The sequence below is a fragment of the Pan paniscus genome, chromosome 13 (assembly GCF_029289425.2).
Source record: "Pan paniscus chromosome 13, NHGRI_mPanPan1-v2.0_pri, whole genome shotgun sequence".
In the NCBI taxonomy this organism is placed as follows: Eukaryota; Metazoa; Chordata; class Mammalia; order Primates; family Hominidae; genus Pan; species Pan paniscus.
The window spans coordinates 103,147,490-103,167,963 of NC_073262.2; the positions used below are offsets into that span (position 1 = coordinate 103,147,490).

The window sequence follows — 20,474 nt, forward strand, 5'->3', positions numbered from 1 at the left end:
TTCTCCTGCCTCAGCCTCCGGAGTAGCTGGGACTACAGGCTCCCGCCACCACGCCCGGCTAATTTTTTGTATTTTTAGCAGAGACGGGGTTTCACTGTGTTAGCCAGGATGGTCTCGCTCTCCTGACCTCGTGATCCGCCCGCCTCGGCCTCCCAAAGTGCTGGCATTACAGGCGTGAGCCACCGCGCCCGGCTAGCACTTTTTTTTTTAAAGAGGTCTTGGTATTCATGTCTTGATAAATGTTTTAGCATCTCTCCTACCTCTGATTTTCCTGTCTCCCTTTTCTATTTGTTTTGGTTTTGAAGCTGTAACTACAAAATGTGTCCATTGGGAAGAGAGCAATATTAATGTATTTGAACAAAAGGGCCCATTGATTGAACCCATCATAAAAATATATGGGATGCTGTTTAACTCCATTTTACAAATAAGGAAACAGAAGCCCAGAGAGATTAAGTGGTTTGACCAAGATTAAATAACCATTAAATGGCACAGTCACTACAAGGTTCATTTAAAAAAACATATAACATACATTGAGCATTTAATGTGTCAGGCTGGGTAAACAAGATATAGTGCTAGTTAACTCCTAGGTAAGCATAAATTTCTATAACCAGTATATTACTTTCTAAACCACTGTCTTCTGGAATTTTAGCAGCTGGACAATCAGTAAATACTTTTCTGCTTACACAAGATTCATGTAACCAGATCTGTTTGGAGACTGATCGTGATATATATTAGACTAAAAGATCTTAACTCAAAAGCATGTTTTGCATCATTTGTCTAGATTCTTTAAAGTAAAAATGGAAAGCTGTAATTCTCAAATGTCTTCGAATGAACAAAAAATTGACAAGAATATGAAGCTGACTGCATTACTGTATCATCAATTATTGGAACCTTGATTTAACAAGCTATTTTCATTTTCAGTCCAATGGCATACAAAGAGGAAATTTTATTCTTTGTAGTTTCTCCAAATTCTTTGTAAAAATTATGAAAGTAATTTGCGAAAAATAAGCGAATTGACATGGAATATAAGGTGAATAATACATTTTTAAAATGTAGTTGTGTATAATGGAAAACGTCATTCTTGTATATTCAGCTAAAACAGACCATTAGTGCAAGACCTAAATATTAATGAGATCCGGGGTTTGCAACGAAATGTCATTGCTGCTTTTCCCCCAGAAAGTTAAAAGAAAAATGGGGAGAGCTTTTAAGTGAAAACTAAAGGTGCTGGCGTCACAATTGGAAATGCAAGGATGCAGAAGAAATGGTAAGATGTGGGTGGGTAGTATCCCAGTAAACAACATAAACCTTCTAACAGACTTGAGGTGGCTGTCAAGCCTTTCAGACATGTGATTGATAATGAATGTCAGAGGAGAGTTTCCTTTTCCATCAACGCTTCAGGAGACAGCGGACCGCCACCAACACGGGGCGGAAGAGCACCCCTGTCACGCAGACTGTGTCGCCCCCGGCTCGCCTGGGCACGCCCCTTCCTGCCCTAGCAGCGGCGTCCCGCCCTTTCCGCCTTTCACTTCCTAGTAACCGCCCTCCTTTGCTCCATCTTCGCAGGACCCGATTGGCTGATGGGGCAACCGCCAACGGCTGTAGCGTTTAAACCCAAGCCGCAGCCGCTGCTGCTCGCCGAGCGCCCGGAGCTGGGTGGGGGTGCCCCACGCTGAAAGAGAGGTAAGTTAGTGGCCTGCGGCAGTTGACGTGACCGCCCTCTCCCTGTCGGGATCGGTGTCGTTCTTGAGTCGGTTCTCTAGGCGTTGTCCGCCTCGGTCTCCGGCTCGTCTTCCGCCCTCTGTCCTCCGGGATCCGGGACGGCGGCCCCTCTCCGGCTCCGAGGGGTTCGTTGACGGAGTCCTGTTTTGGCTTTGAGTCGCTGCCTCTTGTTTCTGAGATTTGAGCGTCCGGCAGGGCGAGCGGGGAGAGCCACCAGTTAGGTCAGCTACTTAAGGGAAGATATTTCTGTCTCTGGGACTGCTCTACTCCCTTGAACAGTTTCTAGGGCATTGTGAGCGCTCAGTACGTGTCTGCGGAATGAATGTTAGGGACTGCGTGCCAAAGTTCTCGAAGGAGCCCTCTCGTTTGGAGAGGCTGGCTGAAGGCGAAGGGGTGATGGAAGACTAGGGAGAACTTGGAACTTAGAACTTGAGCTGCTTGATGTACAGGTAGGATTTCAGTAGAGAATAGGGACAATGATTTTTTAGATGAGGTATCCAATTCAGGAGAATTGGATGTGGAACTGAGTATTTCGTATTTATAGATAGTCGAGATGCTGGCCGAACAAGTGTCACAGAGTGCTGGTATTGAGTGCTGATAGTTTACCAGGTCCCGTACTAGACACTGTACATACATTGGCTCATTTAGTCCCTACAAGGAGATGCCCTTATTTTTTATGGTTTTATAAATCTGGAAATTGAGACGAAGAGGTGTTGAGATCACATAGCTATGAAACGTTGGAACTGGAGCTCCAACACAGTTGTAATCACTATCATAATGTCTCAGTGTCTATATGGTAAATCACCCTGGAACAGTACCCCAAATGCCTGGTTCTGGCTCCTGAAGTTTCCCTTGGTGAGGTCATTGATGTAGGGGGTTGCAGGGCAGTGTCAAGGAACACTCCCAGATTTCTGGCATGAGGATTTGAATAGGCGATTGACAGTGTCGTTTATTAAATTAAGGAATTGTGTCAGAACCAGCTTATTGGGGAGGGCAGTCCAGCTGTGGTTTCCTAATTAGTAAAGTGAGATTTGATATTCCAGACTGGATTTTTTGGGAGATGAACTAGATTTCTATGTTAGGATCCCTTTCAGGTGTGTGAGATGCAACAGTTTGTGGGGAGTTTCTGTGTTCTACTGTCTTTGAGATAGATAGTGATCTTTGATTTTAAAGTTTCTTTCTGGCAAAACGTTTAAAAGAACTGTTGAGCCTTAATCTTGAAAGGTTTCTGGTTCAACTTATTCCCCATTGCAGAAATTTCTTCTAAAACCATCTTTCCGTTATTTGCTTGACACCTCCCAACATCTGCTTAACACTTTCAAAGGAGACCCATTCCAAGAGTGGGCGGTTTTTCTATTGGAAAGTTCTTCCATTCATTCATAGTTACTTCTTCCACAAATGTTTATCCAGCAGCTGCTATGTGGCAGGCACATTTCTGTACTAAGGTACAGAAGCAAACAAATTTGACAAAAGTTTATGCCCTCATTGAACTTACAATTTAGTAGGAGAAAACAGATAATAAGTTAACTATTTAATTTTATCTTAGACATTGATAAGTTAACGGAGAAAAATAAAACAAGGGGAGAATGGGGGTAAGTGTGCAGTTTTTAAGTAGTTTGGACTGGGAAGGCTCACTAAGAAAGTGACATTTTGGCAAATGCTCGAAGGAAGTGAGCAAGCCCTGTGGTCATTTGAAGGAAGAGTTGATACAAAGGGAAGAAGGAATAAAAGTTTCTGCTTTAGAGCATGTCAAGGTAGGCAGTGTGGCCAGAGATTATTGAGCAAGAGAAAGATTAATGAAAAGGATTAGAAAGGTTCACTGATGATTAATTGGGGAAGAGAAGTGTCAAATTGTATAGTACTTTCTAGGCCATTTTAAAGATTGAGTGAGATGGAAAGCTACTGGAGAGTTTTTTTTAACATGGGAGTAACATGAATTTACTTAAGCTTTAAAAGGATCATTGTGGTTGCTAGGTTAAGAATAGATAGTCGGGGAGAAAATGGAAGCAGGGACATCATTCACGTAGCTATAGCAAATAATGTACATGGGAGAGAATGGCAACTTGGATCAAAGTGGTAGCAGTAGAAATAGTGGTAAGTAGCCCAGGTGGATATATTGTGAAAGCTGGGTCAGCATAATTGATCATAGAATAGATGCGGGATATGAAAGGAACTTTCTGACCTGAGCAACTGAAAGAATGGAGTTGTCATTAAGTGAGCTAGGGAGGACATGGTGGAGTAGGTTGGGGTGGGGGGAGTTTAGGACATGTTAAATTTGAGATGTGTGTTAGAAATCCTAGTTGGAGATGAGTAGTAGGCAGTTGGATGAATAAATCTGGAGTTCAAGGGGAAAGTCTAGATTGGGAACACAAATTTGAGAGTTATCAGCATTTAGATTTAAAAGCCAGGATACTGGCTGATAGTCCAGGGAGTATATGTAAATATAAAAGAGATGAGATCCAAGGACTGAGATCTGGGGCACTCCAGTGGTAAGAGGTTAGAGAGTTGAAGAATAACCAGCAAGAGGGACTGAGAAGTGGTCAGCAAGGCAGGAGAAAATCCTGCCTCAGAACAAACAGAAGAATGTGCTATTTTGCAACCAAGTGAAGAGCGTATTTCAAAAGGAAGGAATGACTTGATATTAAATGCTTTTCATAGATCAAGTAAAAAGAGACTGGGCCTGACCACAGTATTTGATTTAACAACATAGTAATTCAGTGACCTTAATGAACAGTTTCCATATAGTAGTGGTGAGAGCAGAAATTTCATTGTAGTGGATCAAGAGAGACTGGGAGGAGATAAATTGGAGACAGCAAGTATAGACAACTCTCTAAAGGAGTTTTGCTGTGAAGGGAAGCAGGGAAATCAGGTCATAGCATTCCAGCATCAAGGGACCACTTGTATTTTCTTAAATGTTTCATTTTCATGCATTTACACATGCCATTCTTTCTTCCTGGAATGCCCTTCCTAATCTTGATGCCTGACAAGTTCTTAGTTTCTAAGACTTACTTATTCATTCAACAAATATTTACTGTGTTGATATCATTTGTAAGGCGCTATTCCATGAGCTGGGGAATATATCAGTGAATAAAACATAAAAATCCATGACCTCCTAGAATTTAAATTCTAGTTGGGGAAGACAGACAATAAATAAATCTATAGTATGTTAGATAGTGATAGATGTTGAGGGAAGGAGCCACAGTTTTGTTTCGTTCTGTTTTGTTTTGTTTTTTGTTTTTTTGTTTTTGAGACGGAGTCTCACTCTGTCACCCAGGCTGGAGTGCCATGGTTTGATCTCACTCAGCTCACTGCAGCCTCCACCTCCTGGGTTCAAGCATTTCTCCTGCCTCAGCCTCCTGAGTACCTGGGATTACAGGCACCTGCCACCACACCTAACTAATTTTTTTGTATTTTTAGTAGAGACGGGTTTCACCATGTTGGCTAGGCTGGTCTCGAACTCCTGACCTTGGGTGATCCACCCACCTCAGCCTCCCAAAGTGCTGGGATTGCTGGCATGAGCCACTGCACCCAGCCTGGAGCTACAGTTTTAAGTAACCTCACTGAGAGGGTGACATTTGAAGAGACTTGATGGAGGAGAGTGAATGGGCCATTTGTATATCTGGAGGAAGATGTTTCTAAACAGCATTTATTCTAAATGCAGAATAACCAGTATAAAGGACCTGAGGCTAAAGAATGCCTGGCATATGCTCCAAACAGCTAGATTTTGGTGGCCAGTATGGCCTGAGGGGAATGCGATAGAGGGAGAGGAGGAGGAGTTCAAATTAGAGAAGTGTAGAGCTAGTGGAGAGACCGTACTAAGGACTTTGGAGAGAAGTGGGAACCATGGGAGAGTTTTAGATTGTATAGATTAGTTCACTGTAGGGACAGCAGCAGTGGAAATAGGGAGTCAAAGCCTGTTGCAGAAACTCAAGTGAGACATGGTAGTGCCTCTGACTAGGTTGGCAGCAATGGACATACTGAGAATTGGTCAGATTCTAAATATATTGTGAAGGTAAGTTGAGATATGAGAGAGATTTTTGGCCTGAGCAACTGGAAGGATGAAATTACCATGAACTGAAATAGAAAATGCTCTGAGTGAAGCAGGTTTGGACAAGTTAAATTTGATGCATCTACTTTAGTTATTCAAGTGGAATTGTGGAGTAGACAGTTGGATACATGAATCCAGCGTTCAGGAAAGAGATCCAAACTGAGGACATAAATTATGGAGTTCTTGGCATCTGGCTGGTATTTTAAGTGATGAGACTGTATGAAATCACCAAAGAAGGGAGTGTAGATAAAGAGAGGAAGTTCAAGGAAAGACCCTGTTAGAGGTTGGAAGAACCTGTAAAAGAGACAGAGGAAGAACAGGTAGGTAGGTAGGTAGGAAAAAAACGTAGGCGTTTGATGTTCTGGAAGCCAAGGAAATACAATTTTTGAGGAAGGAGAAATTAACCACATTAAAATGCTGGTGATAGATCAAGTTAGATGAAGACTGAGAATTGACTATTAGATTTAGCAGCACAGAAGTCATCAGAGATCTTGGAAAAAAGCAGTTTTGGTGGAATAGTCTAAGTGAAAGCCTGATTGAAGTAGGTTTATGAGAAAGTTGGAAACTGAGTATAGACAATTTTTTCAAGGAGATTTGCTGTAAAGATCTGCAGAGAATTGGAGTGGTAGTCTGAGTATGAAGTGGGAACAAAAGAGGGTTCTTTAAGGTGAGGAAATAGCAGTGTGTTTGTATATTGATGAGAATGGTCCAGTGGAAAAGGAAAAAAATTGATGATATCGGGAAAGAATTGTTGGAGTGATGTCTTTAAGGAGGCAGGAAGGCATGGGATCCAGTGCATGGATCCGTATCTAGGAACACAGTTGATCCCTAACAACAGGAGAGAAAACAGATACACAGATACAGGTATGGTATGTAGGTAATTGCAATGGAAGTTTTGAGAAAGTTCTCCACAGATTGCTTCAGTGTTCTGAGAGAGAATAACAATGAGTGAGGATATGAAATAATTCATAAAGAGGAGTGACCCAGGGATTGATAACAGCAGTGAAGGGAAAGGGGTAATAGAGTCTAGTGACAGTATATTCAAGGATGGGAGTTTTTAGGGAGGAGGGAAGATGAATGGTCTGCAGGCATGAATGTGTTGTAGCCTCTAGAAGGGGTGTGGGAGGGAAAACAGCGCCTGCCTGACAGGACTGCAGGAGAATCTGTGTCCTCAGGGGAGAGGGTGGTTCAAGAAGATGAAGGGAACATTCAGAGAAGAGATTGAGGCTGTAGAGGTTTGGTTGATGATGGAATGTGAGTTCTAGAGGACCTCATGAGTCTGGCAAGGGTAAGATAGGCAGGCTGTATTCATTTCCTTTGGCTGCTGTAACAAATTATCATAAATGAGGTGCTTAAAACAACTGAAATGTATTTCCCCACAGTTCTGGAGGCCATAAGTCTAAATTCAGTTATCACTGGTTTTCCCACCTCAAGGTGTATTCCCAGCTGCACTCTCTCTGGAGGCTCTTCAGGAGAATCTGTTCCTTGCTTTGTCAGTTCCTGATGGCTGCTGGCAGTCCTTGGCATGTGGCTGCATCACTCCTGTCTCTGCTGTCTCTTGTAAGGACTCTTGTGATAGTATTTAGGCCTGCCTGGATAATCCAGGATAATCTCCCCATTACAAGATCCTCACTTATTCAAATCTTCAAAGGCCCTTTTTCCACATGAGGTTTAGAATTAAAGGGATCTAATAACTTTGGAGGACCATTTTCCAGCTTACCACAGGACCAGATGAGGAATGTGTAGCACTTAGGGGATTCGAGTGAGGGGAATGAACGGGACCCAGGAGTTGAGGGATTCTTGCCATGATTGATAAAGTGAGCTGAGTCCTGGATTGACATAGTGAGCTGAGTCCTGTGGACTCAAGGCAGGTAGTGGTGGGGAGGCTGAGTATTGAGGGTTAGGCAGGTGCAGGTGACAGAGTTTTTTGTTTGTTTGTTTGTTTTTTTTTTAGATCTCTTCAGATGGAGGCAAGGAGGCTTGGGAAGGAAATGGAGGCATGGGGAGGTTGGTCTTACATGGCTCAACATCAACTGCTGCTTCTCAGTGAAGCTATTTCTGATCCTTTTCCTCTGCCCAGGCACAGTTAATCACTTCTCCTCTGCATTGTGTATTGTAGCCATTACTCTTGTAATACTATAATGTAATGATTTCTTTATCTTCCTGTTTCTATAATAGGCCATAAATCTAATAGACAAATTTAAGATTTCCTATTTCTCCAACCCCCTTCCCCACCTTGGATTGGGTATATCTCTTCTGTACTTCCTTTAAACTCTATGTATATCTCTAAGGTTATACTTCTTACATTGTATGAAAACACTGTCTGTACCCGCATTGTACCATGCATTCCATGAGGGCAGAGACCATATCCTGTCATCTGTCCCCTGCACCTGGTACATAGATGATTAATGTAGGCTTAAATGAAAAAAATAATCATTTACCTTTTTGGATTATACCTTAAGCCACTTTTGATTACATTCATACTTTCAGATTTTATACAAAGTTTAGCAAATACTTAACGCACAAAGTATATTAAGTCATGATTGTTATTTTTTAAAATGTATTTATCAGTTATCCTTTTTCTTTTATTAATCAATACTATGATTTTTTTTTCTTTCATTTCAGTGATGGAGTGCCCAGTGATGGAAACTGGCTCACTTTTTACCTCAGGAATTAAGAGACATTTGAAAGACAAAAGAATTTCAAAGACTACTAAGTTGAATGTTTCTCTTGCTTCAAAAATAAAAACAAAAATACTAAGTAAGTGCCATCAGTTTTAAAATATACTCACGTTTTAACTTTTCCCCAGAATTGTTATATATTTGCTACCTTATTTTATCAAGTACAGAAAATTACTAAAATGACCATTTTGTTAACTGATAACTTTTTAAATTTGATTCTTCCTATCTCCTTCAACTCCTGTTAGTTGGGTGGTTTTGATGATTTACCCTAAGTGTGACACAGTTGAATTTTCAGCAGTGAGGCTGCAGTGACCCAAGACAGCTACTTTCTACAGCGCAGAAAAAAACTACCAACATGACTTTTCTGGAACAGATGTAGTAAGAGTAGCAGGTTGTTCTGGCATGTTGTGGCAACTGGATGATGGGTAGCCTCGAGGAGGTGGGCTCACACTGGGTGCTTATATATACGTGTGTATATATATAATGTATATATATGTGTGTGTGTGTGTATATATATATACATGTGACTTTATATAGGCAATCTTATGAAGACACTGAGCACTTTGGAAATGGAATTTCATGAATTCTGGAGTTAAGGCATCAGAAGGGCAAAAAAAAAAGGAGGTGGGAAAACTCCCCAAGATAAATTTTCATTACTTCTGAAAATTATCTCAGTGTTCATACCCATCTTAGCAGGAGTTGGGGAGGTATCCTTTTAGTCACATTATCTGCTGATATAGCTCCTGCGAAGGACAATCACGTGTGCCTTCTAAAACAACCCAGCCTCCTGGGTGCCTGTAAATCATGATGCAGCTCCCACCTAGGTCTCTAGGGCCACTCCTTACACTGGCTCTTGCTTACTCCCTTTGGCAAGACTATTCCACACCCCCTGTTATGAAGGAATATGCTGACTTTGAGGAGTACAACAGGAAAATGTTATTACTCTTTATCTTCTGGAAATCCTAAGCTTGTTGTAGTCAGTTTCCATTTGCTATGCCAAGGATGGCTATCCAAAACTACTCTCTCTGTGCCAAAGGTAAAGTACTGTTTTGGACTCTGTTTTGCAGAATCCCAAGTTTTCCCTGAGTACTTATAAAATGTTATTAAATTTTATAAAACTTATTTCACATACACTAGACTTTTATTCAGTGGCATATGTTATTGAATAGTGACATGTAAGTTAAAATTATGAAAATATAATATTTTAAATGTACTAAGGGAACACACTATATTTATGGTAAGCTTTACCAAGGAATTCACAATGAAATTTCTTTGCTTCCAACAGAAAAGCAATTTCAGGCGTGATTTAAATCATATTTACATAGTGCTTTTAAAGAGGAGTCAAGTTTAGATTGCAGTAGATGCCTAGAAATAAGAGGTAGAATCTTTTAGATGGCAGTAAAAGGTCCCGTGGGGTTTAGATTTTCTGTCTAACATTAGAGAAAGTATGGCTCTATCACTCAAAGTTTAAAAATGGGCGTTGGGAGTATTAAGTAATTTGTTCAGTTCTGGAGCTGTAGAAGCTGGCTTTAGAATTTTCCCAGATTGGCTACCCTCATTCCTATGGGACATTTCCAGTTCGAGCTGCAGAATCAGTTTCTCCATTCTGTCTGCTAGTCAAAGGTAGGAAATTAGGTAGAGCAGCAAGTATCAAGATTTAGTTTTTGTGACTGATCTAATTATGTAGAATGCTATGTCTGCGCTGCAGTCCTCTTACTCCTTTTTTATACATATTCCACATTCCTCACAACTCTTGAATTCTTCATCTTCTGTCTAGCTTTCATTTCCTCACCTCTAAACTCTGGGTTTATTTTTCTCAAAACTACATCTGTATTGTTATTCCCTTTTCTAATCTTCAGTTAAAACTTGTGAAATGCATTTTGTCTATGTTTTACTAAGGAATATAAAAATTTCTTAAGGTATAAGCTCAATATTAACTCATTTTAAAAATCTTTTTACAGATAATTCTTCTATTTTCAAAATATCTTTAAAGCACAACAACAGGGCATTAGCTCAGGCTCTTAGTAGAGAAAAAGAGAATTCTCGAAGAATTACAACTGAAAAGATGCTATTGCAAAAAGAAGTAGAGAAACTGAATTTTGAGAACACATTTCTTCGCCTAAAGCTAAATAACTTGGTATGTAAGCTATATTGTTTTTGAATTCTAATTATAACTTAAATCTTTTAGCTGCATTATTATAGAAGCTCTAAAAATATTTTTCAAATCTCCAATAGTGAAAAATTATTGAAAGTCAGTATACCATGTAAGTCTATGTCAAAGTACAAACTGTTAATGGGTAATAAAATATGTGTTTTAAATCTACATTCTAAATGTGTGCTTGTGTGCTGTGTAAACCAGTATAATACTTTGACCAACATTCGATTGCTAATCATAAACAAAGCTTGGTATATTAATACATTTTTAAAAGATGGTCATAGTTCTTCCAGTGTTCTTGAAAGGAAATGAATTCCCAGAATGTTGTTATTCTTTTTTAATCTCAGCATTTACCTGGCTACAAGCTAAACAGAATGAGAATTATAGTTGTTTCTTTTCCTTCCAAATTTCAACTCTGTTCACAGACAGGACAGTGAGAGCCAATGATTAGCTAGGCTGCAACTATAGATCTAAATCTAAAATGAGTAGAACTTTTTATAATGGAAAAAGGACCTACTCTACTTGTGGGTTTAATTCCGGTGGCTGACAAACTATTCTCTTGCCATGTGATATATTACTATGAGAAGATAGAAAAATGTTTATAGGAAAACTTAAAATTGTTCTAAAGTATTCAACATATGTGTGTGTGTGTATACATGTATGTATGTATGATATGTATGACTATTTGGACTATATAATACTATTTGGTACTATATAATATACCATTTTAGCTGAATGTGATCTCAATTTTTAGCTCAATATGATATCAGCTATTTTTTAAGTTTTCTCACATGGATGGCATTCATAAATGCCTGATATTATAATAAATTACAAGTCTTAACTGATTAAAAGGGGTCTTTATTTTACATGTGCAGAATAAGAAGCTTATAGACATAGAAGCTCTCATGAACAATAACTTGATAACTGCAATTGAAATGAGCAGTCTTTCTGAGGTAAGTAGAATTTATATGTAAATAGTGTTGTTCTTTAGATTACTGAGGATCACTGAGATTACTTAAATAACATCAAGGTTAGAGATTCACATTTCAAGTTTTGTGCAAAGGACTGATGATAATATCAGTTTTAACTGGCTAACAGCATATTATCATTTTGTATAATTGGTTATTGAAAATGTCATATGAAAATTAGGTTTTTATTAAAAGTAACAGGATTAGACAGGTTAGTGGAACATACTGGCTCCTAAATGGACTCAGAAACATAAAGACATTAGTAGAAAGGAAGCATTTTAAGTGAGGAAAGACTTTGGGGTTTTTGTTTTTTGTTTGTTTGTTTTAAAGATGGACACAATTGAAAAATTGGGGAAAAAAATAGAGGCTGGTCCTACTTTATACTGTTTCCTAAAACAAATTCTAAATTTCCCAAATGCTTTTCATGTGGTTCTTTTTGGAGAATTCAGAGGGCTGAGGTCAACATCTAGATTAAGGAAAAGTAAAAACTGGACAGCAGGTAGATGGAGAAGCTGGAGGTGAAGGCACAGTATACATTCTTGGTAGCTACCTTCTTGAACTTACTATTTAACAGACTAACTTTTGCATACCAAGCTTTAAAATTCTTTTTCTTTCTAGTTGTTACTAAGTGGGGCAGGTGATGGGTCATATAGACGTACTGTTCTAACATCAGAACGAGATAAGAAAAGTATAGAATAAAGTTTCACACATGCTTTTGTCCGCCTTCAGCTACTTTCTTCTCCGTTCTGTCTTCTCCTTGTACCTCATGCAGGTGCTTGCTTTCATCTATTTCTTTATATAAAAACAAACAAACAAAATAAATATTTTCTTACTTTTCTTCTTTACACAAAAGATAGCATGCTATACCAGATGTTCTATACCTTTTTATGTGACATATCTTGGGGATCTCTCCATATGATTATGTGGAGTGATTCCTCATTCTCTTTTGGTGCTGCTTTGGATAGATCCAGAGTGGACTTGCAATCTACCTCACTAGGCTCCTGTTGTTGGACACTTGGGTTATCCTTTGCTGTTGGCTTGTGTTAGTGTAGAGTGCCTTTCCCTCTTGCATCATTAATTTTTTCCCTCCCTTCTGGATTATTCCCATCAGGATGCAAAAATGTTATCATCTCTCATCTTAAAAAAAAAAAAATAAACCTCTTATTTCACCTACTTCCCAGCTACTATCTCAGCTCTCTTCTTGCCTTTACAGCAAAGCTTTTTGAGAGATTTATTCACTATCTCTAGTTTCTCTTGATCCCAAGCCAGTTGGGTTTTCACCACCAGTCCACTAAATCCTGAAAGTCACCATTGATGTCCATGTTGCGAAAACCCACGGATAATTCTTGGTTCTTCTATTGACTTCACATGACTTTTAGAATACCACACACTCCTAAGTCTCTTCCTACCTTTCTGGCTATTCCTTTTCAGTCTGTTTGCTGGTTTCTCTTTATTTTCCTAAGTTTTGGGAATGCCTTATGACTCAGTTCTTGGACTTCTCTTTTCTATCTACATTCACTCCTCCTAAATAATTTTATTCTATCTTATGGTTTTAATTACTGCTATACACTGTTGACTTTCAAATTTGTAACTCCAGCCTGGCCATCTCCTCTGACCTCCAGACAATTTATATCTAATTACCTACTTGGCATCTGTTTGGATGTCTAAAAGCCATCTCAAATTTCACATTTGCCACCAAACCAGTTCTTTTTGAGATTTTCATCTAAGGTAATCACAACTCTCTTTTCCTGTCTTTTTCTCACACCCCATATCTGATCCTTTGGCAAATCATTTTAGTTCTGCCTTCAAAATCAGTCTACAATTCTACCAGTTCTCACAATCCTCTTTCACCACGCATGTCCAAGGCACTGTTATCTCTTACTTACATATTGTATTAATATTAGCATCCCAACTTGGCCTTCTTACTTTTTCTCTTGTTCCTCTATGTATTCTCTTCTTATTATAACAGCCAGAGTGATCCTGTTAAAATGTTAGTCTCTGCTTCAAACTCTACAGTGGAGTCTTATCTATTGCTTGATGTGATCTGAAAACTGAAACTCTTGTTATTTCTTCCACCTCATTTGCTACTCTCCTCTTTCTTCCGCTCGTTAACCTTTTCAGTGCAGTTCTCTTCCCACTCCCTCAGAGGTGAGCTGCTACCATAGTGCCTTTGTACATGTTCTGTCTGCATGTGACAAGTTCCCGTCCTTCAAATGTTGACTCAAAAGTGACTACAGTGAAGCCTTCCCTAGCAACTCTGCATAAATTTAAACACTCCCCACCCCTGCACTTACATTTCATATCCTGCTTTTCTTCTTTAATCTTTCTCCTTAACACTTAACACTGTATGACAATTTTGTTTATTGTTCATCCCATCAGAATGTAAGCTTTTTGAGTGCAGGGATGTCTTTACCAGAACAACATCTAGAACATAGTAGGATGCAATAAATACATATAAAATATTAGGTAGTGTTTCCCCAGTAAGACTGATGCTTGTTTTATATGTAAATAAGTAAGGTACGTATATTTCCTGCAGTCCCTCTTTGAGCTTTTTAAATACAAATAATGCTAAATAATGTAAGTATCTTTTTAGTATGATGATGATGTGGTCTTTTTAGGTGGCTTAGTATGATTATTTATTTTAGTAACTTTCCTAATTTTACATTTCTGTAATAAACTTCAGAAGTGATTTTTCTTTTAATATGCTGCTGAATTCTTTTTTGCCAGTTTTGCTTAAGATTTTTCTATTGTTAGTTATAAGTGAGGACTCAGGTTTTTTTTCTATGCATGGAAAAAAACATAAGACCATACAGTCTTTAGGCATTGATAAAAATGTTATATATACTAAGCCCATAAAAAGAATTTGGATGTTTTACTTTTTCTATGTTCTTGAAAAGTGATACAGTATTATAATTGTTTTTCTTTAAAGGTTTTGTAGAATTATTCTGTGAAACCATCTGGACCTGGGACTTTACTGATGAGAGTGATAGTAGCTTTTTGTTGACTTTATTTATCCTATGGATATTGGTCCCCTTAGGAAAATGTCTTTCTTTCTTTTGTGTTTAGTTTTATTAAATTATTTTTCCTTAGAAAGTTATCTGTTTCATCTAAGTTTTTAAATTGATGTTCACAGAGTTGACCAGAGTAGTCTGTCATTATTCTTTTAATTTTGTCTGTGTTGCATTTCCCCAGTTGATTAATTTTATGTATTTGGGCTTTTATTTGTCTTTTTTCTCCCCACTATCTTAGGTTGTTGTGATTTTTCTATTTTATTTTATTCTTTTAAAAGAATCATCTTTCTAATTTAATTTAATGTTTGATGTTTCAAACATTTTTTGCTTTTATTTTTAATAAGTTCTTTTGCCTTTTTGTGGTTCATTGTTACTTTTCTAACTTTGAGTCAATGCTTTTTTTTTATTGTTAACTGTAGGTAAGATGCCATTTTTCTCTCAATACTTTCAATTTTTTAAATTGTCTTTAGTTTTGAGAATTTTGACTTTGATGTGTTTTGCCATGAATTTCCTTGAGTTTATCTTTTTGAGGTTCACTCAGCTTCTTGAATTTGTAGGTTGATGTCTCTATCAAATTTGGAAAAATGTTCAGCCATAATGTCCCCAAGTACTTTTCCAGTCCTGCCCTCTTTCTCTTTCTCCTTTCCTCTAGGACTCTGATGACAGGAATGTTTTATCTTTTTTGCTATTCCACAAATTCCTAACCCTCTGTTATTTTTTTCAGTCTCTTTTCTTTCTTGTTCAGTTTGAGTAATTTCTATTGTTCTATCTCCAAGTTCAGCGATTTCTTTCCCCCCTTTTTTTTCTCGGTTTTGCTGTTGAGCCCATTTACTTTATTTTATTTTATTTGGTTATTACATTTTTCAGTTCTGAGCTCCATTCGGCTCTTTGTATCTATTTGTTTGCTGAGATGTTCCATTTTTTCATTTGTTTTAAGCATGTTAGTAATTGCTTGTTGAAGCATTTTTATGATACTTGTTTTAAAAATCTTTGTCAGATAATTCCAACATTTGTGTCATCTCAGTGTTGATATCTATTGTCCTTTCTCATTCAAATTTAGAGTTACCTGATTTTTGGTATGACAAGTGATTGATTTTTGATTGTATCTTGGACATTTTAGATGCATTATAAGACATTGGATCTTATTTCCATCTTGTGTTTAAGCAGACCTCCTTTGACACTACACTGGTGGTAAGGGGAGGTGCTGCCTACTGCCAAGTGGGGACTGAAGTTTAGACTTCCCATTCAGCCTCTGTTGACAACACTGTGGTGGGCATAACTGATGAGTGGGTCTGAGAGTTCAGGCTGACACCACTATGGCTGGAACAGGGAAGGGCGCACCTCATTACTTTCATGGCCTCTGCTGACATGAGGATGAGGAGGATAATGAAGGGGGGAGGTTGTTACTACTGAAGAGTGATGAAAATCCTAGTTCTTTATTAAACCACTTCTATCCCCACCATAGAGGAGAGGGAGGGGAACTCCTTCCTATCACTGAATGGGGATGTATAGCATATAGACATTTTATTTTCTGTGTATTATGATGTTTTTACATCTTTTAAAACATTATTGGCTGGAGACACTGCCCTTCTCAGGGCTAGCCAATTTTTAGAGATAGCAAGGGACCAGCCAGGAGCATGTCTTTTGTTTTAGTCTGTTTTCTGCTGCTATAATAGAATACCACATACAGGGTAATTTATTGTTTTCTTTTCTTTTTTCATTTGAGATTTCATTCTCTAAAAAGACTGGGTAATTTATAAAGAACAGAGATTCATTTGGTTCACAGTTCTGGAGGCTGGGAAGTCCAAGAGCATGATGCTGACATCTGGCATGTCATCCCATGATAGAAGGTGGAAGGGCAAGAAAGCATGCAAGACAGAAAAGGAGACCAGACTCCTGTAACCCACTCCTGCAATAACAGCATTAATCCATTCATGAGGGCAGAGCCCTCATGACCTAATTACCTCTCAAAGGTCCTGCCTCTTAATACCATCACAATGGTAATTCAGTTTCAACATGAGTTTTGGAGGAGAGATTCAAAACCATAGCACTTTTGATATGCAAGCTAACTAATCCAGAGCCATATCTCCCCTGTCTGGCCTTTATATCTCAGGAGGCAATGGTCCTCTGCTTTGATCGTCCCAGGGTCAGGTACTAGGCAACAAGAGACCTACCTCTCCTGTGTCTTAGAGCCTGCCAAAATTATTCAAACTAGCCAATTCTAGACTATTCACCCTGCCCTGTCTTGCCTTTCCTATGGAAACTCCAATAATAGGCTCTGGCCTAAACCTTCCCCTCGTTCCCATCTTCTGCCTTCTGACCATCCTAGTGTCTTTTCTGTGTGGCTCTGCATGGCCTGCTGTACCTCTTGTCTCTAGGACCTGCAAGTATAATAAACTTTATTTTTTTCCTGAGTCTCTACCTTCTTTTAATGGCTACACCCAACTGACCATCTCATAAAAAGAATATGAAACAGGATGGAGATCCAAATATGTCCTCCACTGACATTGTTGGGTGGGGATGTGCTCTTTAACACTGGGCTGTCCCAAGCCTTTTCTGATGGTACTGCTGATTTGGAAGAGGGTTGTCTTATTATAGCCTGGTGAGTGTGGAAGTTTAGGTTCCCCATTTTGACCTTTGTGCTTTTGTCAAAAATTAATTGACCAAATATATGTGAATCCATTTCTGGACTCTCTGTTCTATGTCATTGATCTATTTGTCTTATCATTATGCTAATACTGTACTGTCTCAATTACTGTAACCCTCCTAACTTTTTTCTTTTTCAAAATTTTTTTTGTTTTTTTAGCTATTCTAGGTCTTTTGCATTTTCATATGAATTTTAAAATCAGCTTGATAATTTGGCACCATTCTCTTGTTTCTATTACAGCTTAGCTCTGTAATAAAAAACATGGTTGTGTGTTGCCTAATTTTCTGGTGTTTATTAATAATTAAAACATGTTTGTATCTGAAAATTTAGAAATATGGATAAGTAAATATATAAAAGATATATTAAAATCACCCAGATTTTGAATTTTAAAAAGCCATTTAAAAGATGTATTATAAAATTCAATAAAATATTGCATAATACATATGTAGACATGAACATATTGCATGTATGTAAAGATATTGTATTTGTGTAGGTATAGTCATGTATTTATTCCTACACATAGAAGAATGTTGAGGTTATATACCAAAATGTTGGCAGTGATTATCTTTCGTTGGCATGATTAAGGATGCACTGTGTTTTAACCTTATTATCACATTATTCTCATTAAACTATTAAAGGTAAATGCAAAAATTGTTCTTTTACTATTAATGTCATTGTATAATTTGGTACTGTGATAACTAACATGATTTAATAAGGTTAGAAACTTTGTTTTCTTTATTTTTTTCAAAAATAGTTCCATCAGAGTTCCTTTCTACTGTCAGCTAGCAAGAAGAAACGAATTAGTAAACAGTGCAAGTTGATGCGTCTTCCATTTGCAAGGTAAATATGGGCTTGAATTACACTAGTTCAGAGTATATAGATTTTATATAACACAATTAGTGTTTGTGTGTATTGTACAGTGTTCAGGATCATCAACCTGTAGTTATCTACTAACGTAGAAATGAGCTGGTTTGTAGTGTCTTGCTATAGGTTATTTCTCTAGGACTCCAAGGAAACTTACGGTCAATCCCCCAACCAGGTTTATTTGTAATGTCTTGCTACTTTATAGTTCTTTTTTTTTCTTTTCATCTAGTTCACTCCTGGCCTCATATTGATTTTTGCTGGATAAATCTGATGACTGTTTCTACCTTTATTATCCTGTGTACTGTCCTAAACTTTAAAATTAATTTTTGTCGACCAGCAGGGCGTGGTGGCTCATGCCTGTAATCCCAGCACTTTGGGAGGCTGAGGTAGGAGGATCACGAGGTCAGGAAATCGAGACCATCCTGGCTAACATGGTGAAACCCCGTCTCTACTAAAAATACAAAAAATTAGCCGGGTGTGGTGGCGGGCACCTGTAGTCCTAGCTACTTGGGAGGCTGAGGCAGGAGAATGGTGTGAACTCGGGAGGCAGAGCTTGCAGTGAGCCGAGATTGCGCCACTGCGCTCCAGCCTGGGCGACAGAGCAAGACTCTGTCTCAAAAAAACAAACAAACAAAATTAACTTTTGTCTTTGCTCTTATCCTCCTGTGCACAATTCTCATTTTTTATTAATTTGATTATAAGTTATAGAAAGCACCCTATTTCAAATCTGTCATCTTACAAGTCAGTCAGTGATGCTCAGAGAGGCAAAATGATTGAATGAATTGATAGCATTGACCAAAATCCTGTTGTCTCTTTTAGAAATGTTCTTTCTATTATATATAACATATAGATTTAATGCTTTTACTTAAGTGCACAAGTAAATGCACTTATTTATTGAAATGCTATCTGTGCCATAGTAAAAAATTCTCATATTTACTGTATCACTTTCAATTCATTGTAGTTTGTTCCATTGACTTGCCTATTATGTGTGTTATTACCATTTCATACCAGTACATTTTAATTGTTGTAATTTTAAAATAGTAAATTTTGTTGTTTATTAGATCCTTAGTAGTTTTTCAAAAGTATGTTGTCATTATTCATGTATTGTTTCATATAGATATGCAAATTAAGTGTCAACTTGTCCTCCAAAAAATTGTATTGTGTGTCTTTAAGTGAACTTTTGTTTGAAGTATATTATACATATTCAAACATGGTGGATTTTCACCAAGTGAACACTGTTGTGTAATGCATACCCAGAACAAGAAACAGAATATTACCAACATCTCAGATACTTCCTTGTGTCCCTTTCTAGTCACTACCCACTACCCAACACCTACCCAAGGATAAAATATTATACCGACTTCTAATTATAGATCAATTAATTTTACATGGTTTTGAACTCCATATAATGAAATTATACAGTATGTATGTTTGTCTCTGTCTTCTTTTGCCCAGCATTATGTTTGTTAGATTCATCCATATTGCTGTATGTAGTTGTAAATTATTTGTTCTCATTGCTGTATAGTATTCAATTGTATGATTATACTACAATGTATCCATTCTTCTTATGGTCAACATTTTGTTGGTTTTCCAGTTTGTTTGTTTGCTTTTTGAGACAGAGTCTTGCTCCGTCACCCAAGCTGGAGTGCAGTGGCACGATCTTGGCTCACTGCAACCTCCACCTGCCAGGTTCAAGTGATCCTCCTGCCTCAGCCTCCCAAGTAGTTGGGATTATGGGCACCCACCACTCTTCTTGGCTAATTTTTGTATTTTTAATAGGGACAGGATTTTACCATGTTGGCCAGGCTGGTCTCCAACTCCTGACCTCCAGTAATCCTCCCACCTCGGCCTCTGAAAGTGCTGGGATTACAAGCATGAGCCACCACACCTGACTTGGTTTTCTAGTTTTGGTCTATTGCAAATAGGGCTGCCACATATATGCCTTTTGATGAAGGTATGCACACATTCTGTTAGGTATATAGTGTGGAGTAGAATTACTTGGGAGATCGATCTATCTATCTATCTATCTATCTATCTATCTATCTATCTATCTTTGGCTTCAGGAGAAACTGCTAAGTAGTTTTCTAAAGGAGTTATACCAATTTACATTATTACTAACAATATATGAGGATTCCTGTTGTTCTATATCCTCAACAATTCTTGTTATTGTCTGTCTTTTTCATTTTAGCCATTTTGAGGGATGTGTAGTGGTATCATTTTGTGGTTTTATTTTTAATTTTCCTGATAATTAAGAAGTTAAGTATCTTTTCATATGTTTACTTTCTATTGGGTTATCTGTCATATTTTTTAAGGTGTTCTTTGTATACATATTTTTGTATGTGAGGCAAGGTCTCACTTTGTCACCCAGCCTGGAGTGTAGT

The 20,474-nt window shown here is 38.0% G+C and overlaps 1 protein-coding gene across 2 annotated transcripts in view; it reads left to right on the plus strand.

The window, feature by feature from the left end:
* The first annotated feature begins 1,560 nt into the window (after positions 1-1,560).
* Positions 1,561-20,474, plus strand: part of SGO2 (shugoshin 2) — a 57,623-nt gene continuing 38,709 nt past the window's right edge. Inside the window, exons 1-6 of one of the 2 annotated variants that reach the window (XM_014344040.4) lie at positions 2,049-2,168; positions 7,202-7,774; positions 8,393-8,527; positions 10,410-10,585; positions 11,479-11,556; positions 17,984-18,069. In XM_014344040.4, coding sequence (XP_014199526.3) covers positions 7,732-7,774; positions 8,393-8,527; positions 10,410-10,585; positions 11,479-11,556; positions 17,984-18,069 — 518 coding nt within the window. In that variant the 5' untranslated portion in view covers positions 2,049-2,168; positions 7,202-7,731. Of the gene's footprint in view, positions 1,681-2,048; positions 2,169-7,201; positions 7,775-8,392; positions 8,528-10,409; positions 10,586-11,478; positions 11,557-17,983; positions 18,070-20,474 lie in introns of those variants that run through there. The other variant, XM_034954778.3, reaches the window with a different exon arrangement.